This window comes from Drosophila santomea, chromosome 3L, assembly GCF_016746245.2.
Source record: "Drosophila santomea strain STO CAGO 1482 chromosome 3L, Prin_Dsan_1.1, whole genome shotgun sequence".
In the NCBI taxonomy this organism is placed as follows: Eukaryota; Metazoa; Arthropoda; class Insecta; order Diptera; family Drosophilidae; genus Drosophila; species Drosophila santomea.
The window spans coordinates 16,050,470-16,077,607 of record NC_053018.2 but is presented as its reverse complement, the minus strand read 5'-3'; the positions used below and the strand labels follow the sequence as shown (position 1 = coordinate 16,077,607).

Here is a 27,138-nt window from a genome sequence, read left to right as displayed (position 1 = left end):
AACTGTCTTCGCACGTCGCCTAAAGTGGGAAACTGGAATGGCGGAGAGCATCATAAAAACTTGCTGTCAAACTCAAACTCAAACTACAAAAGAATTCGCGCAATTTCCGACGACTTGTGCTCGACATTTTCTTGCTACATTTGCACATAAATTTATAGATTTACCACCCACTGTTTTTCCCCCAGGACTGCACATTTGCATTCATATTAATGCAATTCTCACGTGCTATCCGCCGAAAGGAGTTTTCCCAGCCGTCGACATTTGTTTAATTCGGTTTTTTATGATTGCGCCGTGTTTATGCAACCGCACGACTGCCAGAAATAATCGGATCCCATCATCTTCAGTCCCGACGAACCATGCAAAATTATTCGGATTATTGTCAAGTTTTATTTGGCGGGACGCTGACAGGCCCTAAAAGTTTAATGCCCATAGCGATTTGGTTTCTTTTTATACTCGGTTTCTATTAGGACAAGTGTCTGGAGTGCATATAGCCAAGTTCTAAATGGGCTGGTTGTGAATATACTCTTTGCCATGATTGTTCTTTGTTTTTTGTAAATAAGTTAAAAGTTAGAAGTTATAAGTCATAAGCGTACGCGAGTTATAAATACAATTGCTTAAAGACTTGCTGATAGGAAAGTTCGTATTGAGGTAGTTCACCTGTATCTATGTTAATAAATTAGCCATATAAATGATTTAATTAAAGCTAGGCTTAAATGTATTTCAATGACATTGATTCAGGGGCTTATTAGACTTTAAAAAGACTTTCATTCTCATTCTTAATACCGATTTTACACATCACGATTTATCAATCAGTGAAAGTGTGCCTTGTGTTCTTGAGGCAAACTTTTCTTCGCTACATCTTCTTTCACTTATGGATTTCTTTGGTTTTTGGGAACACTCAGTTATTGATTTGGGTATTAACTCTTTTTGTCTTCTGCCAACCGTAAATTTCACCATAAAATATGCACAGTTTGTCGCCTTGTTTAGTGCGTCATTTAGCGCTCTTCGATTTCCATTTGCATTTAAAGGGAGTCAAGGTTGTTTTACCAGACCCAGACATTGAGTGTGTGGTCGGTCGGCAATATAAAGCACTTTTTAAAGATGACGCACAGAAAATTTCAAAAATTTTTGGTTAAAGTCTCGCTGGTTTTGCAGCATCTGTGCCGAGTTAAAAATATATTATTTATGTTTGTGCTTGTGCGATATAAAAACAACTCCTATGCCAAATGTCTTGTTGAATATAAAATTTAAATTCCTTGCAATTGCAAACGGAGACGGGCAACAGACTTTCCCAGCGGTAATTGCAGCCAAAAATTTTATGATCCCATTCGAGGGGGGGAAAGATATTGCGGGGATATTCGGGAAAGTACCAGAGAACTGCATTTGCCGCTGGCTGGCGCCAGAGGGCGCTGCACTAAACCGAAAGACAGCAGACGGCAATGGAAGTTTACAACAAGAAATGGCAGCTAATGTTAGAAGGGGCGGTCGACTGCAGCAGGTGCAAGGATCACAAAATGCACATCGAGGGGGTGGCCTAAAAGGAGGAGGGTGGGGGTGGGGAAGGACACCGACAACGACACTCAAACGAGAAGGCGGCGACACGAAAGGACACTTTACGCTCGAGATGCGTTCCAAATTGTGCGGGCAAAGACGAACACGGATACGAATGCGGATGCGGATGCGGATATGGCGTACGTGTTGTGAATTCTTTGGGGAAGTATCCCCACATCTTGTCAAATTACATAATCCACTCAACACGCCTCCCTGCTCCAACGCCCAGCAATTAGCTTTAATGTCCAAGGCGTGCTGAGGTTCGATTTGAGTCTTATTGAAGGACTCGCACAGACAAAAAATTAAATCAGAATCTGGATAAGGAGGTGCATATTTTCTGAAGTTCCAGAGAGGTTGTGGGTTTTTAGAGCGTCACACAGTTGAAGCTTTAAAGTAACTTTTTATATATTAGTTAATTTATTTGCTGTTTGTTTGGTACACTTGATTTCACTATATTTTTGTATTTTTCTCAACTTTGAAATATTTTTAGTTTCATGTATTGATTGTTATCAATGCTAATTTTATTGTGCACCCAACGAGTCACTGCTTTTTGTGATGCCATTTTTGCGCAATTCTTTGCTGCTTCCAGTTCAATCCACAATTCCACAACTTTCTTTTCGGTCTTCCTGGCTGGCTGAACTCGAAAATTGCCCAGCTGCGTTTCTAGACACAATTGCTATGCTTTGTTTGCGTTTTGAATTGCTACATTTGAGGAGCTATATGAGGGGCCCGGCTTTTGATTTCGATTTGCACACTTTCGGTTTCGATTTTCGCCGTGGGTTTTTTCCCCAACTTACTCACTGCACTTTTGTGTTAGTCGCTGCTTCTTTTTCACCGCGTGTCTCAAACGAAACTGAAAGCGAAATTCGACTCGAAACTGGTTAACTTTTGGGCCCAAGCTACGCAACAGAGGACGTAAGCGTTGTAAAACTAAAGCTAAAAGCTAAATGCCAAGCGCAGACGATTCGACGACGACGTCTTTCCGGCTTCAAGTTCGGCGATCGTTTGACACGCGACGCCGGCGCAGAAAAGCTACCAGGCCATTTCTCTGCAGATATGTACATCCACGTATATACATATATATAAATATATATCTTATGGTTCGGAAGAGAGAGCTCTACTACCACTCAGCTTGGCCAAGTGGATTAACGTTAACAGAGCTGGCTGCTTGCTAAAGGAGAGTGCAGAGAAGCTTGACCAGTTGCAGCTCTTTGAAGGTCAATGGTTTAAAGGTAAAATGCTAAACAAAAAGTTGGGCTTTCCCAAAGAAATAAACATTTAAAAAAGGAATTTTAGGCATGCTTTTCACAGACCAAGTTTTAATTATCTGATTAGAAGAGCAGTTGTAATAATACACGGTATATAATTATTTGGTTTTCTATTACACTCATTGAATTGGTCGAACAAAAATTCATAAAAATTACCTCTTCTTTAATAACACTATTTCATTTTATGCTGAACGTCTGCTAAATCCAATTTGTTTTTTAAACGAATTTGTTAAATTTAATTTATTTTTAAAGCTTTATAATATTTCTGCAAACATGGATAACGATCCACTTTATTATTACACCAACCAAACCGATGTCTCAGTAGTTAACTCTAAGCAGATCGTTCAACTCGGTTACACACGGCGTTATCAATTACAATTACTTAAATCTGCATTGCACGGGCTAAGTGGCGCATTTGTTACACTTTTCGAGTGAGAAATGATTGACCAACGAGGCAGTTGGCCAGACAAATGGCTTAATTATAATGGGCCAAAAGACGAGAGGCGACCAGCAAATTGTCGGCCAGTCTGAGTGAAAGTTGGGGCACCAAAGAGCAAGCGAAGCAGCTATCAAGCAAACCAGCTAACAAGCCCAACAGCCAAAACTGAACCCAACTGAAACTGAAACCGAATCTGAATCTCGAGTTGAGTAATTTTCTGCTCTAGTCCCCCCAAAAGTGGCTTTCTTTTCCCATCCCCAGCTGTTGGTAATAATAATTTACACTTTTTATCGCTGCTGAGGTAACGCAGCATCCACGTTCAGTTATTGGGACAGATTTGGCGGTCAAACGAAAGCAAAACCAAATATCATCCAAAGATCGTGGGCTGTTCCCCGAACTGAGTCCCAGCTCACAATCTGTGCCAATGTCTGTCATTCAACCCGGTTCGCTTCACTGTTTTTGCCAGTCTCGCAATTTGTTTACATTCGGCCGAGTTATGCAAAAAGCTCGAACTGCCTTCTTCGGGTCATGATTGATGATTGATGAATGGCAAGGTGGTGGATTTTTATATCCGCCTGTGGGAGTTTTTGGGTGTGCTGGCCGACCATGAAAGGTCGTCGATGAGTCCCCAATTTGTTACTTTGGTAAAGCCCAATATAGCAATCGTAGCTGCCAGGTAGGGGAAAATAATAAAATTGCTGAAAAAAAACTGATAGCTTAATGCTTTTGGGTAACAAATGTTATTCAATAATTATTAAGATTAGCTATTATACATTATAAGCTTATTACAGCATTTCAAACTTCAATCGAGTTACTAAACATTTTAAATAAACATAAATAAGTTTTCATAGGCTTGGGTTGACTTCTTTTCCGGTAATATTTTAACAAAAAATGTTGTTTTAATATTTGTACAACTATTTGACCAACCACATTTATTCCATTTGAATAATTAAATATACACTCTTAGAAAACTATATAGTTATCTCGTTAAAAGCTATTAAAAATATAATAATCATAGACTACACAAAGCCCAAAGTAATCATCACACAATTAGTGGCTAAAAAAATAAGCCTACAAGAATAAAGTCTATATATATTTATACAAATATGTTGAGAATATCAAGCATAATAAATATGAACCAAATTACGTTTACATGTAAAAAGCAAACACGTAATGAATAATATTCGTGCATTATAATTTTTATTAATAATTTTCCTCTTGCTTAATTGTAAAGTGCACGGACGCGTATAATCGTGATGCTATGAAAAAACCTTCGGCTGACCCATCATCACACGTGAGCTAACTTGAATACACATTTCCCGGGATAGTAAAGAGACCTAAATGGAAAGTCGGTACTGCGTATTTAATCAAAGGGGTCCTGGCTGCCGGTTTGTGTAAAGAGGTTCTTGAAATTATTATGAAATGCCTGTTGGCATGCAGGAAACCAACTTTGCCCGAAGTTCGAGCCATATTCCGACCGTGCAAGGACCTAGACAAATGACCACTTATCAACGTGTAATGAAATATGGTGCATCTGCTGCCATAAAAGACAGCCCAGCCACAGTTGGCGCCTTTGTCCTTGGCTGGTCAGCCTTTTGTCCTGCGCTGGCATGTCGTATGAATTATGTTGATGGCCCCCACACATCCCACCCCACACCCCTTACCCCTCACAACTCCACCGTGCGGGTCTCATTTATTACATTTTGGCTTTTTGACAGATTGCTAAGCGTAGTAAGCGTTTCCGCACTAATTTCCGTGTCCTGCAACTATTCGTTGACGTTGTCTGGTCGGGTTCGTGCACTTAAATAAATTTATTAAACTATCTAAAATACAAAAGGCTTAAATCATCTTATTCTAGCGAGGAAGAATATTCCTTTTTCTTTAAAAATTTAATTAGTTATATAAAATCTACAGATTTCTATGACATCACACATTCTTTTCACAGTGTAAGGGGCCAGCATTAAAAGCCAAAAGCAAATTACTCATCACATCAACGGTCAGCAAGGGTCTGCTGTTCTGGTGGCTTTTTATTATGTATGCCATGTACAGGGATTTTAATAAATCGTTTGCTGCCATCTAATATCTACCTACTCGTCTCTCGTTAGACATCCTTTTTGGCTTGGATTTCCTGGCTCTCTGGGTTTTTATTAGTTTGTCAATAAAGTGCCAAAAGACGTTGATTATGATCGTCGTATATGGCCGCTCTTATGAGCCATCCAGCTGATGGCCTGCAGGCTACTGAAATGTACGACTTGTGCTCATACCATTTTCCAGATACTCGTACATATTAGATTGTTGATTTCCTTCCATTCGCCATACATCTTCAAAGTTTCCTCTACATCCTTCAGATATATTTCCACGAGCTTTCTGCTTTTCTATTTCTAGCCTCAGCTTAGCAAATACCAAATGGCTTACACAAACAAAGTAAACAGACCTTTTTAGAATGGCAATCAAATTCTGGCATCTTAAAATGATACAAGGAAATTGGTAAAATGTGAAAATAGTAACTGTCTCATATTATTTAATTGAAGCAAACTTTTCCATTACTTGCTAAGCAAAGATTTTTGATACACTTTAATAATATATTCGCATATTTGTGTAACTAAAATATATGGCAAATTGGAAAGCATACAAAAGCCTTGGGCATTAACTTATTATTGATAAAATATAAAATATTGATTCTTTCCCATTTCCTTATCTTGAAAACCCATTCCAAATTAAGATTTGAAACAAGTGAAAATATGTGTGGTAAAATTCACATGTTCTGCAAGTTTAAGTGGTATGGGAATTACATTGCAGACAAACGAGACAAGTTTCTTACATTTGTGTGCATGTTCCATGAGCCACTTATCCACATTCAAACCTGTGGCTCCTTGCGAAAAAGGGAAGGATTTGTCCTCCGTGTGCACTTCGTATGAATTTTTAATGCATTTTTGCTGGCCGTGTGTTTCGCACAACGAGGGTTAAGCTACTCGATGTCTGGGAGAGTTTCTCCTTTAATGAAATTAACTTTTTCTTCCTTCCACTAAAATGTGAAATAAGCAGATGCCTTACACTCTCAATGAGTTTTATTTATAATTGAATTACTTTTAAGTGGCTTTCAAGTGGCAAATAGTTAAGCAGGATACAACTTAATTAAAACGTATGAAAACATTATGCTAGGGTAAAGAAAACTAATTGGGATGCGGCAATGTTCTGGGATGGTAAGACAAATCAAGTACAAACATAAAAGTAACTTAAAACGGTTCTCCATCGTATTTAAATTGAATTACAGGGAAAAAGTTAATATAGTTCACTTCATTTTCAGGACTTTGCAGTATTTCTTCCCCAAAACCGCAGGCATTCGATTATGTTTAATTCGCAAATTGACAGTTGTAAAGCACACATGTATTTAGCTTTAATTTATTTTAATAATCATTTTGGTTTGCGGTACATTTTTCGAGAGGTCTTGTCCCTTTCCATAAACTTCATCAATAAAGACCATTCATTGGTAAACTATTGTTTAATGCTGCTGGCAGGTGTCGAACCGAAAAGTAATTATCATAAATAGAGGACTGGGCCTGGAGATATTGATTAGTTTTGTTTAGCATTTAATTGAAAACTTGTGAGATTTCCAGGGCAGATTTCCGATTAGCAGTCGCTTTGTAATGTTCGTTCAAGCGATTCGCACACGCGTCTGATTTCAATGAAAATATAATTTTCTGGTTAAATATGCCGTTTTGATTGACACTTGCATGTGTCCGTCGTGATTTAAGGCGGAAACGGATGTCATGACTGCTGAGCCCGAGGTTTTTGGGTGGCCAGGTTAACATAATTGCCCAGCCGGGTGTCGCGTTTCATAATAATCGCCATCGCCTGCTTAAGCCGCTAATAACACATCATTTTTGCGACCAACGTGGCCCAGTATCCCGTTACCAAGTCGCGTGGCGCGGCTGCAGGAGCAGCAATTATGGCCACTTAATCCGCAGCCGCAATAGGAATAGAAACTACAAATTGGTTTAGGCTTTCGCCTGGTTATTTGCCGTCCAAGTGGCCATTTAAACCGAACAAAAAGATCTCCTCACGCACACATCAACCCTGAAAATTACCAAGGAGCTCAGTTTTTCAGGGGAGGAGGAAAACTCTCTCACACGCAATGCTTCAGCGATCTGTTTTCATGCCTGCCTGAAAGTAGGCACACAAATATTTTCCCTATTCTATGTAAAATTTGTTGCGATGTAAAATATTTCAAATATATTTACTTACTGTTCAAATATATGTATATTTCAAATATATGTATAAATAAATAGGTATTTTCATACATATATTTGGGTCCAGCCTAATTAAATAATAATTATGTTTAATTTGCCCGAAATTTGAAATTGCCCTAGCGTTATAACTATGTAAAATGGGTTGCCAAGTAAAATATTTCAAATATATTTAATTACTCACTTATCGGTTATAATAATTACATTCTTGAAATGTGGAATGAGTATAGCTGATATAACTAAATTTTTAGATATTAGCCAGCCATTTATTCCATGACAAACCATTCCAATCAAAAACTAGCTTTTAATTTTTTCAAATATTTTTTCTTTTTATTTTCATTTGTTCCGTAAATCTTACATAATATTTATGCGCTTTTATTTCATTTACACATACACATAGATGTATCCATATATATAATTTTTGTTGTCTTATGAACATATTCATGAGATCAGTAATGATATTTATGTATATATTAAAATATTACAGCATAATATAAAATGTACAATTAAACAAAGTGCTTTCTGCTAGCAAATCACTAAACTACAACAGAAATGTTTCTTAAATTGAGTTGACAAAATTTCAGAATCAAACTTATCATTGAAGTTACGATATATGTATAAATGTATAATATGCGAAATACACGGGTTCATAGACAATTATCTGTCACTGTTTTGGCACCAAACAAAATTCTATACAAAAATGGCATTTGATTCTGTGATTCGAACTGCGCTATATACAAGGTCGAGTAAAGATACTTAAATTAAAAAACGGATTAAGTAGCATTGGGTCAAAAATATAAATTTCTTGTGTTTCATTCTGATTTTTTTCCATTTGCTTCGTTTTTCTTTAACTTTTTGTTCGAGTATTTATGGCAAACCAAAAATCTGTACGACTTTTGGGCGCAAGGCCACAAAACTTTACCGAGATCATCGTGAAAACTAATTAGCAATAAGCAGAGGATAAAGCAAGGATGGTTCCCTAGTTCAACCCCCTGCTCATTTGATGCAAACAATTTACAAAAATAATTTTTCATTTGGGTGTGGTTGGAGTATTTCATTGTTTTGTGGTAATTCAAATTAAGATTGATACATGTGTACGCGAAAATAGTCTATTGTTTTGCTGGGATTTTTCCGGGACTGGGTGATATTGGATTGGATTTGATTTGATTTGATTGGGACTGTCACTTAGGCTACACAAATAATATTGCTTTATATACAAGTAAACTTGTGTCCGAAGACAGCTCGATAAACTCACTAAACCGACTTAGACATTCTAGAATGTAGAACTAAAACGCTTGGCGAACTTAATTCTAAGCTTTTCGTTAATTTTTGTTTATGTTTCTGTGTTTCACTTTCTGCTTTTTATAACATTTCTCATTGTAAAAAACGGTTGATGTAATTGTATTGTATAAATCCATGAGATCAATGCGATTTTTGGGAATTGGTTTTTCTTTCTTTTTGATTGATTTTCTTAATATTTTCGCTATGTTTGCTTTCATGTCACTGTATTCGATTAGCATTGAAACGCCCTGGAAATTCTAGCATATAGTGAAAATTGCCTATAAAATATGTTTTCCTCATCATTTCTTTTTTAACTTTGGCTAGCTGCGGAGATCAATTTTCATTAATTTCCATTGTGAGAGATCATTAATGTGCATTCCAAAAAAGACTGTGTGACGAATGGGAAAACTATCTCTCTCGTGGCCAAGTTTCAATCGTTTTGCCATCAACCTCCTGGGCGTGGAGCTTAAAACTATTATATATTGTGAGACCAATTTGAATATGATGATGAACAAACAATGACAAAAAATATTACAAATAAACATAAATCATAAGAAATTTAACTAAAATAACATGACATAAACCGTAGACACAAAACATCACAAAAATGGCATAAAAACTATATACAAAATTAATTTAATGATTTTTCATTCATTTTTTTGTTGCGTTTTTTCTGCTTTTGTTTCAACAATTAAAGCTAGGTGTGTGTTTCTTTTGGACTTACGTTTAAAAAATTCTACTAGTTAAACATATTTAAAATATTTTTGTTTTTCTTGCAATTCGGAATTACAAATGCGAAGACATTGAAATTGCAGTTTACTTTGTTCTACAATAGACATCATTTTGTTTGTCGCTTATGAAAATGCAAGTGTGGAAATGATTAAATGCAAATCAAAGATTATCAAAAGTATCTCAAAAGTGGCAGTTTTTTTTTGCGTATCTCTCTCTCTTTTTGTACTTGTATAATTTGTAAATATCTCTCAAAAGGTTGTACAAAAATATGCATCAGCAAAAAATAAGTGTGTTTTGAGTCTCTTGCCAGTCTAAGAGTTTTCATTACTTTGAGCAGTTTAGATTGTTATCTTTCGTTTGAGTTTAGAAATACAAATGCAGTTACCATAGACAAATAGAATATATTGTTCTTGTGTCCCGTCAACCTTCTTAATCTTAGGCATACACATACATATTTCCGTTCGTGTATGTTGGCTGTTTGCGTATCTAACCATCCATTTACGAATTAATGACTTTCTGCTTGCGATCCTGCAGTTCAATAAATTCGTTGCACTTATGTACGGTATTACTAATGTACTATGTATAGATCGGCATATGTCTTAAGGGCTAGCTGATTTCACTATAGATTATTCGATTACACGACTCCCGCGCTTTCATCGCGCCGCAAAGAAGCCACAGCCCATGGCCAAGACGAAAACGGTCACAACAGTTGGCCAAGTGAAGCTCTGTGGTTTCTGAAAGGAGAATAAAAAAATTACATTTAGTTATATTCAGGTGTATGTTAATGCAGAAATATAACAACTTACAATATAACAAGTTGCTTTAATACAATGTTAATGAACAGCTCGTTTAAGAAAAAGTTCCATTCCAACCAATAGCTCCCCTGTGCGGCATAAAATATCTAAAACCACACACGTGACCGAACCAACCCCTCTTCTGAACCGTAAATCAAGCGAAACTATTGACTGTCCAGCACGGCGGATGAACTTCACTTCATGAGTTCATGTGGCCTGACCCAAATGGGCGGTCAACTTTTGTCCGGTCACTGGTGTAATTATTTTTCTATACAGCGCACTTGACTCCCCCCAACCCGCATCAATGGTTTTATAATTTACACCATTTATTTGTCCAATACTCCACGCTTCACTGGTTGCAGTGCGGCACGTGTGAATGATGAGGTGGTGGCACTACAACCACCAAAAATCCAACTGACCCCACATTTATTATGCAAATTTGCTTTTCTGCTATTTTCGCTCGAATTTTGGGCTGTATTTTGATAGGACTATTGTGGCTTCTTTTTTGCGGTTAATGGTATGAAAGGCCATCGAGCATGTGGCCATATTTTGATTTGATTTTTGGTTTGAGTGGGAGAATAAATGATGTTGAAATGCACACCATAGTTGTTCATTATGCGCATAAAATGTGCTTTATGCTGGAGTATCTATGAGTTTAGTGGAACATTTTAATCCTTGACCTGTAGGTACAGCTTGTCACAAATTTATTTTTGGTGGCGGTTAGCTTTTATTCCCTTTCCTCACTTATAAGTTTTCCATTAGAAGTCCTTGACTGAACTAGAGTTAATTAGAATAATTGAAATGCATTTACATCTGCAGAAGCACCAGCTTGCATGCCTGTGCCTTTCCGATTACGGAATTTCTCACGCTCTCATTTAGCAGCTGAGTGAGTCTCGGATAAGGTCAGATCCCAGCGAGCCGAGGGAGCTGCTCTGCGAGTATATAGTATATAGTAGCTTCCCGATCAGTCGGCAGTCGGCAGTCGGCTGCTTCCCCAAGGATGAGCCCCCACAAAGCGATGCGCGATAAGAACGGGCAGACCAGAGCCAATATGAATTACAATAAAAACAAATCGCAGTGAATAGGAATAATATATGTTGTATACAAGTGTGCAATGTAGGACTGAACTGGACTGGAAATGGTGGTATCAGGTCTGAGTCAATGTGTGTGTCATGCGATTGCGATTGAATTTCTTCAAGTTTGCATTTCTTTCAACTGCGCAGGCAAACGCGCAAGAAACTAAAACTAAAAAACGCGACGCGTAAAAAAGTGAGCTCAATGAGGGCCGATACACAAAGGCTCGACTTAATAAGGGGGGGAGTGGTGAGGAGAGTGGGGAGGGGCACATGTGGCTATATGAAGGCGCCTGCCTTGATTAACATAAAGCGGAGACAAGTGACAAGAGCGACTCTTTCACTCCGCACTGCGCAATTAATTTTTATCGCACATTTAGCATGTGCAAAAGTGTTATACATGCCCGGGCCGCACTCCACTAAATACAGATACATTTGCAGCTCGTATCGTATCTGCATCCGAATCTGCGACTCCTTTCGCGTAAGGCAATTTGTCATTCCTTGCCGCGTATTTTTAGCACTACTCTCTAGTTGAGCCTTTGAAAAATGTTTGCCACGTGCCGCGGCTTTGGAGGCACGAACTGCTGGCAGATGTGTGAAGTCCCGAGTTAATGAACTCCCCAACTCAGATCCTCTTGTTATTCTAATTGCTGGATGGTATTTGGGGGACTTTAGCATATAAGGGGCCTGTCTATATGAAATATTTTTAGGTAATAGCTCTCTTTAGGTATAGATAGCTCTTTTGGAATTTCTAGCAATTGTAACTACTAACAACAAATTGTATGAATAACATGTTTTCAGTTGCACGTAGTTTCTGTATCAAAGTTTGATAAGAGTATCCCTGAAAGGCGATGCAGATCGCAAGTTTATTGAACATAAGATTTAGTTGGGAAGGAGTACAGATTAGCTCGTTTTGGGTAGTGATGCGAATCGAGAATACCCCTTAACCCTTATGCATAATGCATTCTAGTATAGCTAGGATAGTCTTCTTACCTTCTTCTCTGCCTTCGCCTTCTGCCGTTCCCGCTCCCGCTCCACCTGTCGCTGCTGACTGATGTGGCCATTGGTGGCACCGCTCTCCGCTTGGGAGGCATTGTCCGGCTGGCTGTCGGTATGGCAGACTGGATTATTGCTGCTGGTGGAGTGGCTATTGGAGCTCTTCTTCTTCCGGGGCGGGATACGTCCATTGAACTCCTGCAGACGCTCCCGGCCGGCCGTAAAGTTGTCGTAGCGATCGCCAAACTCGTCCCAAGTGGCCTCATGATCGCTCTGGTACTCGCGCTCATCCTCGCCCGTCGAGGTCAATCGCTTGCTGTGGGAAGAGACGCATAATGGGCACTATAAATATCGCTGCACATATATGTATGTATGTAGATGGTTGACTTGGGAACGTCATAAGCAATTATCAGTCGGTTCGGATTCTGATTCAGATTCGGATTCGGATTCGGGTTGGGGATTGTATAGCACTATATGCTGCTACTTGTGTGTGCGCATAATCCAGCGACAACTTTGCGATTTCATTAATTAAAAACTTGGCGTTGTGTCATGGGAATTGGCAAAGGGGGCGAAAGGTGTCGAGATTGTGATGAATAATCTTGCTATCTTGGTACTTCAGTTTAAATTAATTTCACAGCCCGCCGTGTACTTTTATTCAAGATGTGTCTGTATGTGGAATGCATTGGGAGTAATAATTGAATATCAATGGCAATGAATTTAACTGTTTGTATCATAAACAAGAGTTCGTTATGGATTCTTTCTTGAGTAAATTCAAGTAGCCAAGTTTATATTTATCTCTAAGTAGAATGTATTGCATATACATTCATGTTGGTCTAAATGGCATGTGCTCATCATGGTGTCGGAACTTTCCCGTCTCATTCTGGAGGCCAATCGATCCGAATCTGAATTCCAGTTTCATTAGATTCGCACCACCCAGGCAGTGTATCTTGTGGCACCCTGCATCGCTGGCTACTCACCGTCTGGCCGCATCCGACTGGCTGCGCTGCAGGCGCATCTTGGGCGCCACTGGCGCCGATAAGGGCGTGGAGGTCGATGTGAGGGGGCTGTGGAGGTGGCCGTGCCACCCGAAGGCCGCCGATGAGCTGGAGGTGCCTGCGCTGGCTGTGTTCGGAGTGGGTGGCGGCGTGTAGGCGGCGTAGTAGGTGCCGCCCATCCCGAAGGGAGCGGAGTGGTGTGGCATCATGTGCGCCGACTGCTGCGGGTAGCTGTGGCTGCAGTGCATCGGCGGCGCTGACTGCGGTGGCATTGGCTGCGGTGTCGATGGCGCCGGATACGACGGATGTGGCTGCGGCTGCTGCTGCCGGAAGAAGTTGTACTCCTCGCCGGAGGAGAAGCTCACGCTGGTGCGGGGGGTGCGCGGGTGGGGATTCGAGTTCGGATTCGGATTCGGGTGGCCGTGCGGAAAGAACACATCGCCGCCCGTGAAATTGCAAGAGGGGCTTGGCGGCGGCGGATACTGGAAGATTTGCGGGGCTGCAACGAAATTTAAGCGAATAACAATTTAAATACAGTGGGCACTCAATAAGGAAATCAAACTAACTAAACAAAGTCTTTAAAATATTTTTGATGATGTACAGTTCGCTTACGTATACCTGTAATAAAGATCAGCCAACAATGGATAAGGTAAACAAAGGCGGCATTGGCCGGGTCTGAAATCAAGTCAACTTGACTCAGTGACAATGTAGGGAAGTGTCTAAGGTCGGGGCGCTGCCAATCCCATTGTCTGGCCAACTGCCACTTAGCCAACTTACTGTAAGGCCCGCCGCAATTATGGCAAGTCCTCTCTGATCATAAAACCACCCATAAAACGATCTGGTAGCCCCTACCAGTTACAGGCTTCAGTGCGCAATAAAATAAAATATCTTCTGCCGGTGCAGCAGGAAACCACATAATGCTGTTTTTAAGATAAATGCACCTTAAGTTTGTAAACTGGATCGTTGCAATTTTTAATGGCTTTCGGCTGCCTTTGCTCCAAGGCCCTTAATTAAGTAATGTGGCTTATTTAACAATAAAACTATCCATTTAAAGGCTTGCATCATAAATTTATATTGAATATTTAAAGAGACATCCAACAAATACCATTAAACTTCCTAAATACACCACTTTGTCGACATATTTCACTTCTGATACATATCCATAAACAATGGCCACTAATACTCAAGTTATTCGCAGCCTTAAGTATCTTATAAGCCGCCTGAAGATACATTTGTATCCGAGTTGTTTACACGTCATTGCCAATTCTCGTCCTCTCTTGGCCCAAAGTATTTTCGTTTTTCTTTTTTTGCTTTGTATATCTAGCTAACATTGCCAAGAGGGTCTACTTGAGTGGCCCAACTTGAAAAGTATCTGTATCTGCCAACGAAATCTTCCAGCTTAGCATCATTTATGCATGTAACGAGAAGCGTATCTGTATCTGCTATTTGACTTCCAGTTGTATTTCAATTTTTGTATTCTCCTCCCTGATATTTTTACTTGCGATTTCATGCAAATCGACAACAAAAGCGTTGATAGGTAAATGCGCTGCCAAGCTGGCCACTTGGTATGCGCATAAATTGTGAGCTCCCCATTAGTTAGTTGGGTGTACATTTTCATCTGTATGATTTCTTAATGTTTATTCACTTAAAAAGCCATTGGCCAGCGACAAATGATTGATTGTAATGCAAAATTTATACAAATCGCCAGCAGCCGGCGGCAGAAGTACGTGTATCTTTCCGATTAGCAGCCAGCAAGAACGATAATTGACCGCAGGGAATGCCCGACAATCTAGCCGATACATCCATCCATCCGTCTGTGTGCCTGTGTCTGTCTTTCAGCCGCTTTGCAATGTCGGTGGTCAGTGTGCAGATACACAATAATGTCACTCACTGTCAACCTGCAGGCGACTAATTTGCAATTTGACCCATTAGCCTTGAACTCGAATCGAATCGAAACGAGCCCACAGCTGTTGCATTTGCAGTTTCAGTTGCAGTTGCAAGAGCGCAAAAAATCTGTATTTAATTGCGGGCCAAGATCCGAACCAAAGCAAACGAAACCGAAGCGAACCGAGACGAAGCGAAGCGAGTTGAAAGAGCCACTCCTTGCCGCAGCCTTACCATCTGTATCTGTAAGATACTGCCAGGCATTTGAAACTAGTTTGCTATGTATGTAGTTTGCTGGCTAGCAGCTGAGGCACCTCACGTGCGCTCACCGCGCGCCATCGTAAAGTCGCTTTTAACCTTGAAAATCTGCCAGCTTTTGCTTCAGCATCAGCTTCAGCCTCAGAAACGAAGCGAAGCCAACGGCAGGGATCATTACTGCCTGGCCAACTTATATAACTAGCCATGCAATGACGATGTTTGGTACACACGGAAAAATACCATCGAGTGGAAAATATATTCACGTATGTCCAGTCTATGTATTCTGCTCATCTTCTTTTTTCTCGATATGCTGCCATATATTTTTTAAATTCCCAAATATGTCTTGATATAGATAATTTTATAGTAATTTGAATTAGCTTTTCTCCCCGTATGAAATTGAATAGCTATGGACAAAGCCAGAGCCCGATAAAAATGTTACTACAAATTGCAAATAATGTGAATAGTTATTTATCTCACAATTCCTTTGCTTTCTCGTTTACATTTGATATATTTTTATTAAGTACTGGCACAAGCTGTAAGTGTTAATTAAAATTATCTAAGTGATCAGATAACGCATTTTTCCATGGATTACTAACTTGTGATGTAATCTTAGATTAGAACAAAACGTTGTTAAACTTTGTTAACAATGGCGTATGTTTTTAGTCATTATTTCGCAGAAAATAATTGTGAAAATGATATGATAAGACTTTTTCTTCTGATCGCTGAATAAATTCGTACATGTTGCACCCCATAAAGATAAGTGTTTATTTAATTGAGTCACGCATTGTGTGGGAAAATTTATGTTCTTGTCAGTAGTCTTCCAGTGGAATACTACTTTCCGATTTCTGTGATATATTTGAAATGTTGGGTGGCTTTTCCTGGCGGAAAAACAAGGCGGGCGATGCAGTAGTTGTTAGCACTGCAGTTGTTGGTGACGAAACGTGACCAATTGTTAGGAGTATTGTTTTTATTCGAACTGCTGCACTGCACTCGCTTATACATATTTCCACGGGCGACAATATGGGCAAAATGTTTAATTGAATTACGAGTGCCAGTCGCATCTGGACATAACAACGGGGACTGAAAAAAATGCAATTATGTGTATAATTCACTTTAATTCACCATCGGTTCTAGGCGATGTTGCAACCGTTTCTAAGGCCGCTGGGCAGCAGCTGACAAACATCAATCAGGCAAAAGTTTAACTAAGCAGAACGCCTCAGAAAAAGCTCAAGAACAGCTCGGAGGCAGCGGAAAAACGTGAAAAATGCCTCGCTTTAGTTGCCACACAAAAGAACAAATCGTCGTCGGCAACGTTGAAATGCATTTTTAGTTGTGCCTTTGCAGTTGATTGCATTTGCAGTTGCAGTTGCAGTTTGCTGGCTGGCCCGCTGGAACCCGCAGCATATGTTGCTCATTATAACCTTGAAGTGCTGACTAAATGCAAAAAAAAAGGAAAAAATGTGTAAGAAAACTACACATAAAAATATACTAGAGTCACCGCACTGCACGGGTGAGTATGAATAAATACGAGTACGGGCTCGAGTGCTCGTATCTCCAGCAGTCCAACTCGAACAATTGCGTCGCACTTAGGAATCGGAATCAAAATCGGTATCGGGGGCTAAACGAGTTTGCAAAGTGCGGGTTCTATAACTTGGTCAGTGGAACGGAATGGGAAATGCCGTATGGATCGACCAGATATCGGGGGAGGAAGTTATTGACAAGCTGCGATATAGGAAGGAAGTTGTGCTTAACAACCTGACCTGAGGAGCGGAATTTCTGTTTATAATAAAATTACTTATATTAAATCATTATTAATCTACCTTATTAAAAGTAGAACATAGATAATTGACAGCTTTAAAATTTGAACTCAAAAACCATCTAATTTGTTTTTTAAGAACATATGTAAGCTTGAACTCCAGTTGAAACTGACACAGAAATCATCAAAGATAAAGTGTTATCTTCAATCTATCTGCGAAGTAAACAACATTGAAACACAACGTCACGAATAAATCCTACTTGGATTCAGCGAATAATCTCATGTTTCCTTTTTGCCATCACAAATTGCAATCTCTTCTCCCAAAATCTCGAAACCTCTCGAAAGCAAGCGGCAACTTCACTTGACATTGACATTTATTGATGAATATTTAATTTAAAATTTAAAAAATGAAAACCAGAACCGAATCCGAAACAAGCTCAAGATGACAGAACAAAGAAACACTCCACACCGAACTCCAACTTGGGGTTAAGCAAAGTCCCAGATTACAAAATGCTATGCCCCTCGGAGTGCTGAATAAGTTGGCCAAAAAATGTGTGTAAACTCATTTTACAGTTACCACATAACGCCCACACACGAAGAGGAAGCACAATGAGCTGAAACCACAACCAAAAACAGTAAATAAAAATCCCACAAAAATTACATTTGAAGTCGAAGTCGTTCATTTAAGGCGATTTGTCGTCTGTCACGATGCGAGATTACTAATTTGGTTGGTCAACTCGAGTTTCACTTGATCGTCTGATCGTCTGTCACCTCGATTTAATTAGGCAACAGCTGCGGATGTTTTCCCCGCACAATCGAACGGTAAAATTGCTCATGGCCAAGGCAAGTGACTAATTAATTGATCTTCAGGAAATTGGAAGAGAATTCCGAAAACAATGCCTCGACTCCTGATTAAGAATCTCTGTGTTCTGGCTTTTCTATATATGACAAAAGATTGTTTTACAAATGCCTTTTTTGGCTTTTTGCACAATTCGATCAGTTTTTGTCTCGAACTGCATGTCAATCAGGTGTCGATCTATGTACGAGTCTCAATCTACAGATCAGATCCCGCTGTTAATGGCCAATTTCGGTAAGCCGCTAATTAGCCATTTGTGGAATGCGAGAAGTTTTTGAAATAAGGAAATATCCAAAAGAGAGAGGTGAAAAATATGCGGAAGCTAATGACAAATTTGGAAATGTCAAATGATTCATGTGAACAGAAGGAGAAAGTTCTCGTGAGATGTTGTAAGGATGATTCTTACCATGGCAATTTAATTAACTTGCGTAATGTCGCGATGGCGAGGAGAAAGTTTCTTTGTTTGATAATTTGGCAAATCCCGATTGAATCAAATTCATGCATCCATCTTGCGGCAATCCAAGAATACAAATACAATTTCAAATACAATCGCAACTCACTCAGTCAGCAGAAATGCTCGATAATAAAAACAAAGGTCAAGTCTATGAAGATATTAAGTCCCATATCGTCGGCAATTATAAATCTAGGCTTTGATGATCCAACGCAGTCCAGTTATGTTCGCATCTCAAAGCGTTTAAAATATTTTTAATCTTCTCGCAGCAAGGTTGTAATATAATGAATATAAAGAAAACGGGGCCAGCAAACACGCGAGCAATTGAAGCCAACATAAAGCTAATATGCAAGAATTTAATTAAATATTCCAGGAATTAAGAACCGTTGGATGAGGCGACTTTAAGGAATGAGGAAACCCTTTGAGGGACAGCTGAATGGAATTCCGAAATTCTCCCACCCACGTCGCATTTTCATTCTTTGCCAATCTCCATGAGAGCTTTTTCTGGAAATAGCTCAAACGCTTATCACGACAGCCCAGCTAAAACCAGGGAGAATGTGCAAGCTGCTCAATATTTTATCAGCGACAGACAAATGCAATTTTTCAATTTCCTCTCTTCACTCCACACAACAAAAGGAAAACAGCTTAAAAGGCTATAAAAAGCCAAAGGAAAATCAGGCATAAGACGCTATTCCCAAGGAACTTATACGATGCACATCGATTGACAGGAAACTGAGCGAAACACAAGTCGTTGGTCTTTGCAGTTGTTTGCATATTTTCCGGGATCCAAAGGATTTTCCAGAAAATGGCGAGCATGTGTTTTGTGACCAAGAGGAGCGTTTAATAATGGTTTGGGAAAACAGTAAAATATAACTAGCTGAATCAGCTTGAAGAAGGATCAAAGAAGTATAAAAAAGTCTTAAAGAAAATGTTCTACACTGGAATTGGAATTGGAATTTCGAGAAGTTCTGAGTTTTAGTAATAAAATTAGATTATTAGTTATCAGTAAATTGCTCATGATTTCTTATTTGTGAAAACCATAAACAATAGCCTGCGTATACAATAGTATGTATGTTCTGCGAACTTCCGCACTAAACTATGGCTTAAATGCCACCACCACTTAAGCAAATTTTAAGCCTTTGCAACAGCAAAATGCATTTAGCAGTTGATTAAACCGAATCTCCTCCCAGCACCACGCTGCAATTAACAACGTAAATGCGAAAATTACAATTAAACAATAAATAAAACAGTACGCCAGCATTCGATCAGATGCAACGCAATTAAAATAATTAAAAAGAGAGAAAAAAAGCAAAACTGCAGCCGCAAAACGGCAAACTGCACGTCTCAACAGCAGCGGCAAAAAGTTATTAATAAATGAATGGGAATTGCATATGCGACTGGGCCAGACTGGCTGTCTTCGCTGCGTCATCCAATCCACAACCACTCGGAGCTTGCGTGCCCGTAGGGTTATCTATACTCGATCCACCGATGTGCCCCACCAACCCACCAACCCACCGACACACAAACCCACCGATCCACCGCGCCACCGAAACACCCACCCACCGACTGGCTTTGGCGTACACAATTACACGAGCTTATTTGTTGATTTAATTGTCGTTTGGCACTTTGTTTGCACTTTTAGTAAGCGCATTCGATTTGTTTATCAAATAAGTTGATATTGATACTCAACTCGTGCAGCAGACAAATAGGAGGGGCTCTAAACAGAGTTCATATTTCAGTATTTTATTTATACTGTTGAACATTAAGAATCGAGGTTTAAAAAAAATACAATTGTTGAATATTAAGAATCGAGGTTTAAAAAAAATACAAATGTTTTTGTTAAAAATAATATACAAAATGTATATTCAACGCTATTAAATATATCACTATTAACCACTATTCTGCCTAGTTTAAGCTTTTAAACATGATCTCCCAGCGCTCTTTAAAAATTTCAAAGGAAAACGCGAGGCAACATTTTCCCTTTGGGAATCGGAGAACACCTTCAACGAATGTTCCTTTGAGAGCTGGCTCATCGCGAGGAAAATTTGAAAGTTAACTGGTGTCTGGAGCCTTTGCCAGCTTGCCAATTATAACAAGTAGCCAGGTATGATGTCTGCCGTCTGTTTTTGTGCCGAGGAGTGGAGTGTATCCTGTTCTTAGTTTTCCGCCTTTTGATACATATCCTTTTCCACTTCTGCCTTGAGCGTGTCGCACAATTTGCATTGTCCTTAGTTCCTGAAAAGGAGTCGAGATGTCAGCGCAGATGGGGGTTTTGCCCAGCTTGTCTAGGCTCAATTTCATAACAAAAACTTGAGCACGTTCTATCCCTAACCCCCCACCGCCCCCGAACTTAACCCGAACGCCTCAGTGCAAACAATTTAGCACGGCCTCAGCGGAGACTTAATCAAAAGCCAACTTAGGGATCCTGGCAGACTGGCGTCGCTTATAGTGGCTCAAAAGTGTCAAGTTTATATTCGCATTCAGGTAATATTTTTTCTTATTAGGCAAAGTGCCTGGCGGGCATTTAAACTTGAAAAATGTGTAAAGTTCATTGCGCTGAGTGGTGTGAAATGTAAACAAACTGGAGATGTGATTTTTAATCCTAGCTGACAGGCTAAATAGTTTGAAAAATCTGTAGAAACCTTGCGTAATTACGAAAACCACGATTGACTATAAATTTGTATAAAAAGAAATGATATAATAGGTGGAAATATTTGACAATCCAACATACTTATAAAATAAGTGGTATACCGTTTAGGAAATGTATTATTAAGAAAGGAATTTTTTCCAAACTTTTGTCGTAAGATGGAAATTGTGTTCCACATCTGTTTTAACCAGTTCTTTGTTCACAACCTACTATCAACTTTTATGAGCAAATCATTTTTGAGTAAAGACTTCCGATTCGATTTGTCGCAGCTGCTTGGGGCAGCTCATCAACTTTATGAAAGCAGTAAAATCATAAAAACTGAGCTGTAAGACAATATAAAACATAAACGAAATGTAACAATTACAGACGACGCATCTCAATAAAAAGCTACATCTGTATGTATTTGTAAGGGTAAAATAAATAAAATAAACAAATCCAAAACAAAACAAGAAGGAAGCCGAAAATCACGGTCAATGTAAAGGCAAAGCCGTAATAACAACGACAAATGAAAAAATTTAAATAAAGCAAGCAGAGAGAGAAACAGAAAAAGCAGTGTAAAATATGCAAAAAAAAAGCCTTGTCTCTACGTATAAATCAGCTTGGCAACAGGCCAAACAAATCGAGATGGAAATGACGATGATGAAAAGCGGAGGAAAATCCTCCTGTGCAACCCTCCTCCCATTTTCCTGCCCCCTATGGGATTCTCTACGGCGAAAAAGAGGAGTTCAAAACTTGCGGTTAATCGGAGCCCATGCGCTCCCTCTCTTTCTCCTGGCATATCTCCCTCTCGCTCTATCTGCGCAGCAGTCAGCTGTGCTTTGTTGCCAGGCAGGATGCGGCAGGAGTCGCCATTTTTGCCGCCATTATGGCGCCTCTTTTACCGTTAGCTTCGGCAGCGGCATCCACGAAGTTGCCGAGCAAAACAAAATGGTTGAAAATGTCAAGTGCGGCAGAGACGCCGGCAGTGAAAAACAACGCCTAGCAGCAGAACAGCTGTTGGCAACAGCAAAAAACAAGCCCAAGCCAAGCGAATGATGCGAATTTGCAAGCCAAAGCAGAGCGACCAAAAGGGTAGTGGGGCACGGTGGGAACAGTTGTGGGCAGCCGTTTTGTACTCCGCACTGTACCTAGGTACCCATTGCTAACTATAACAAAAACAATCTAGGTTAAAAACTTAAGGTTGAACCTAAACCGTAATAGTCCGACTAACTGCACATTCCCTAATAACGTTTATAGGTCTAGACTTTCTTTAATATGAATGTTTTTAATATCCATTCAAGTACCTAACAAATAAAAAGTACCTATTCCCATCTCTGATCAGGGAACCACTGCTGTCATTGCACCTTTTGTTGGGCGTCATTCGGTATGGGATGCAGGGTGGGCTTTGGATGCTTAATCCTCTCCCGAAAACAAAAGGCTCCCTGCCGCATTTTTTGCCTTTGGTAGGGAAAAGCTCTGTTGGTATTTAGGAATTTTTGTCGGGGTTGTTTGCGCCTCGCATTTTTAGGCTTTTAGGGTTGATAGCTGGCTGATGACTAAGCGCGTTTGTGGCTAAAAGTATTCCGTGATTTTCTGCCTTGCATATATGTATGTGTACATATAAGAGCATTGCAAAGCTGGGGAAACCAGGAACAAGGGTTCTCGCTTCTTGGTTAACTACAGTTTATCCCTTTCTCGTTTCAAGGGCTTTAAGCATTGTTCACTAGTTTTGGGATGTGTCACGATTAGATAAATTATCCTCTTGATTGGCTAACTGAAGCACATGATCGGCATGCGATGAGTAGGTAGATGTAGATGTAGTTCGAGAAAATGAAATAAGGATGGAACACCACTTTTGAAGGGAAACTTTCGTATTCAGAGCCTACTTCAAAAGTTATGTTTTCTTTGCATTTGCATATTTACTTGACGTCAGTTTTCGCAAGTCAACAAATATCTTTAAATTATATTATAGACGAAAAATGATTGAAACGCCCAAACGTGACTCACTCAAAGTCCGAGAAGGGAACGCTGTTTTTTCTTTTGACCAACTGTTGCTGACAGCAACAAAGGTAACAAACCAAATAAAACAGCAAAATACTATAAAATAACAATTCGGCTGTTCGGTGGAACCAAAGAGCGCAGCTGGCAATCATCGACAGCGACAAAATCTATTATGCAAAGGCAACACAAAATTAAGGAACGCGAATGAAAAACCGCAAAGTAAACATGAAAAGCGCGCGCGCGCAAAAAAAGAAAAACAATGAAAACTGACCGCACTCAACGTGGCCGAGCACAAAAGCTACTTAAACAACCGTTAAGTCAAACACTTTGCAAATGGCCCACACCCTCAACCCGTTTGGCCCCCTTTGGAAAATTGGCAAACTGGAAAACTTGTTGCCTAAGGTCAAATGGCGTTTAATAATTTGGGTTAGTCGAGTGGTAAGACATACGAGCTCTACGCTCGAGATAGATATCTTGCAGATACTCAGATACACAGGCACACACTCGCCCAAAAGTCTCAAAAGTAAGACATTCGACTCGAGTTTGGCGCGTGCCAATTAAACGTGCTTAGCTCTGTGCTCCCAGCTCTGTTTTATTGCCATTGGTTTGTTGTGTTCCCCTGGTTTTAGCCAGGTCTTTATTTTCTTGCTGGTCCAGCAGTCCAGCACACGCCCAATTTTTGCCCAGATATACGGCCAATATCGCATGACAGCCAACTTGGCAGTTGTCTTGCATCTGTATAGCTGTTTCTTTCTGAGAGCTTAGCACACTAACAGATTGAAGTCGTGGTTGGTGGGAGATTTATAAGCCTAGTTTGGGTGATTTTGAACGAGGGAAATCCATCTTAAAGTGATTTATCGAGCTAGTTACCGCTATTACGACTTTATTTTCAAGTGCCGCTAATGTATAACATTTATGAAGAAATGTGAATAACATGAGAAGATTTGCTTTGTAAGATCAATACTTGCGCCTGAATGTCGAGTATTTCTTATCTATCAAGTTATTCATTGAAACTTGATCCAGTAATTCCCTTACATGTTTGTTTTTTTTGCATTTTTGTGACTTCGTTTATTTGCCCAGCTCCCCACCCCAATCGAAACTTCTCAATTACTTTTCAATTTTCCCCTTTTTGAACTTGTTCGATTAATTTTTATTGAATTACCGCTTTTTTTCGGCTTCCTTTCGAATGTGGCCGAGTAATTTGCCTTCCGCTCGGACTTTTTTTTTTATTTTTTTTTGCCCTGATAAGCTGACAAAGTGCTGACCATACACAAAATACATGAAAAAAAACTGGGTAAAAGAAAACAAAAACAACCTGGACGCAGTTGACGCAGTTACTCGAAACTGGATGAGTCAACAACCTTGAAAAGTGAAACTTGCACAAGGGGAACTGAAGCAGTTAACAAATAACGTTACAACTTGGCTAATTGCTGACCCATTTAAAAATGAGAGCCACCCTCTGACCAGAATTGTTCTTAGGAGCTTTGACTGCCATATTCGTTTTAAAAAGCAATCATCACGAAATATTTTGAACCTAATCAATTTATAATTATTTTATCAGAATCGATTGGTAGTCTTGTATAAAATAGACAAGCAATAAGTTTTTTGTCCATATATCCTTCGATAGTTTCTAAGCATTTTTGAAAATATATGAACAGTTTAAGGTAACTTTTTGGAACCGTTTTTATTAGTGACGAAGAAAAACACACGTTGACTTTTGCAGCTTTTTCCGGGCAGTTAAAAAATAAAAGTGTGAATCGCCACTGCCGGTTTACTTTTGTAAATTAAAAAAAATAAATCAACAAATTCTTAAATTTCAAATACAAGTATCAAAAAACGATCGCTTTTTTATGCCACAGCTTTCTCGTGCATTTGTTTATATTTTGTAAATATTTGTTATTCTGGGCATTAAAAAGATTAAGAAAACAAGAGGCAACTTCCTTTACATTTTGCAAGTAAAAACACCGTATATGTAACGTAAATTCCTGCTAATATTCCCCTTTTTGTAAGTATCTATAAATGTATTTGAGGTCAACGGATTTACAATCCTTTCTAACCACTCAATTCTAAGGTGCTTAAGAGTGGAGAATTGAGATCTTTGTAGACTTACCGCTCTGCTGGCTCTGGTACATCCTGACCCACTCGTAGAGGGCGTACAGCACCTGGTCGGTGGGCAGTGGAGACTGCATCGGCGTCTGCGTGGCCGACGAGGTGGTGGTGTTCGGCGATTGCGAGGCGGCGCTGCTGGCGCCGTCCGAGGATGCGGAGGACGAAGACGATGACGAGGCCGAGGAGGCGGAGGCCGAGGACACGCCCGAGGAGGAGACGGAGGAGGATGCGCTCGAGGGGAGTGGGTGGTTGTGGGGGGAGGAGTTGCCCGAGGCTCCCGATGAACTCGACGCTACGTCATCGGCGCCGCCCTCGGGCAAATAAAAGGGCACGGCCATTGTGCGGGTGTGTGTTTGTATGTGTGTGTGTGTGTGTGTGCTGGCTTCCTTTTTGTCCTTATCCGCTTCCTTCCTTCCTGCACTTTGTTGGCACTTTGCTCTTCTTCTGATTGTTCTTCGCTGGTTTGTTTTGCTTTTTATTTTTTGTAAAACTTTCGGTTAGAGTTCACTTTAATTGATTTTGTATTTCTTGTGCAAGATTTTGAATATTAGAAACTTTTTCATTTTTCGTGCAGTTTTTTTGTTATGGTGTGTTTTTTATCTTTCTTGATTTGTCAAACAACACTCAAGTCAAGTTTTCGCTCGTTCAGTTAGTTTTTCGGATTCTTCTGCGTTTTTCATCAAGCTTTTTCGTGTTTAGAACTGATTTAAAAACACAAACAATTTTTGTCACGATGATTTTTATTTTTTTTTACTTCGTTTTGTTTTTTATTCTTTGCTATTGCTGTTGTCAATTGGGGAAGAGCACTTAAAACGTGTCGCAGACTCAAAGAATGAGGGCAGGAAACACGTCTTACTGGCTCCGCGGCTAAAAATGAACTGTTCGCACTGGAGCCTCAAACTACGGCAACAGCGCCTCTACCGCGACGTCGGCAGAGCGGCGGCGTAGGCGCGCAACGTAGGCCGCAGCCAGTGCAATCTCAATCTCTCTCGCTCCCGCTGCTGCACATGCACATGCATGCAGGTAGTTGTGAAAGGGGGAGGGGGTGGGGACACACGAGAGAAAAAGTATTAAAAAAATCCCGCTCTTTGAGTACCCTTTAATAGCCGAGTGAGGAAGAGTTTACTCGTTCTCTTATAAAGTGCATCTTGCGGATATCAAGGAGCATATTTAAAATAACTAGGATTTTAATATCATAAAAATTTAATTGATTCTTTTTCACATATTGAAAATAGTGCAGAAATATTTTTATATCGCACTCATAGCCAAAAAGCAATATTTTATATTTTTATACATATAAAGATTCACAGCTAATGAGAAGGGTATGAAAGCGTTGGTACTGTCAAATAAAAGTTCTTTCTCGTTTCAACTGAGAGTGAGTGGGCTGTGTGCGTGTGCATGTGTGGGTACACAAAGATCTTGTTGAGCAGGTAAATTCAGAAGAAGAAAAGTCAGCCGACTGCGCTGCCCAGCGAACGTCAAAGCAAAACAAAAACTGCAATTGTACAACGCTCTTGGCTTGTGGTTGTTGTTCTTGCATTTTGCTCTTGCTTTTCGGTTTTGATTTTTATTTTGCTTAAAAAAGAGAGCGGAGAGCAAAGCGTTTTTAAGAGGCCTTAAAACCGGAGTAGAAAGAGTATGAGAAATGGAAGTATGTTCTATGAGCGGATAAAAAAGTGCAAAATGTAGTAGAAAAAGAGGAGTTATTTAGACAAAGTTTGATTAAATTTTCAGATTCTTAAATACTTAAATAATGAGAAAGAGATCTTCAGTATTTTATATTATTTAATTATTTTATTTTGAAAATACCTAAATTTAAGG

General features: G+C 39.6%; 1 protein-coding gene across 1 annotated transcript; it reads right to left on the bottom strand.

The window, feature by feature from the left end:
- Positions 1-7,867: 7,867 nt before the first annotated feature.
- LOC120449286 (cell death protein hid) lies at positions 7,868-26,184 on the bottom strand. The gene is made up of 4 exons (XM_039631669.2): positions 25,319-26,184; positions 13,359-13,875; positions 12,379-12,697; positions 7,868-10,252 (listed from the first exon to the last, which is right to left on the bottom strand). The coding sequence occupies exons 1-4, from the start codon at positions 25,653-25,655 to the stop codon at positions 10,172-10,174; spliced, it is 1,254 nt and encodes a 417-aa protein (XP_039487603.1). The 5' UTR covers positions 25,656-26,184; the 3' UTR covers positions 7,868-10,171.
- Positions 26,185-27,138: the final 954 nt, after the last annotated feature.

Bases quoted from the DNA above. Each gene is read 5' to 3' on its own strand.
- LOC120449286 (XM_039631669.2), bottom strand. From the start codon at position 25,655: ATGGCCGTGCCCTTTTATTTGCCCGAGGGCGGCGCCGATGACGTAGCG. The intron at 13,876-25,318 runs GTAAGTCTACAA...ATTTCGTTGCAG, and splicing joins GTACCAGAGCCAGCAGAGCG to CCCCGCAAATCTTCCAGTAT. The intron at 12,698-13,358 runs GTGAGTAGCCAG...CTCTTCCCACAG, and splicing joins CAGTCGGATGCGGCCAGACG to CAAGCGATTGACCTCGACGG.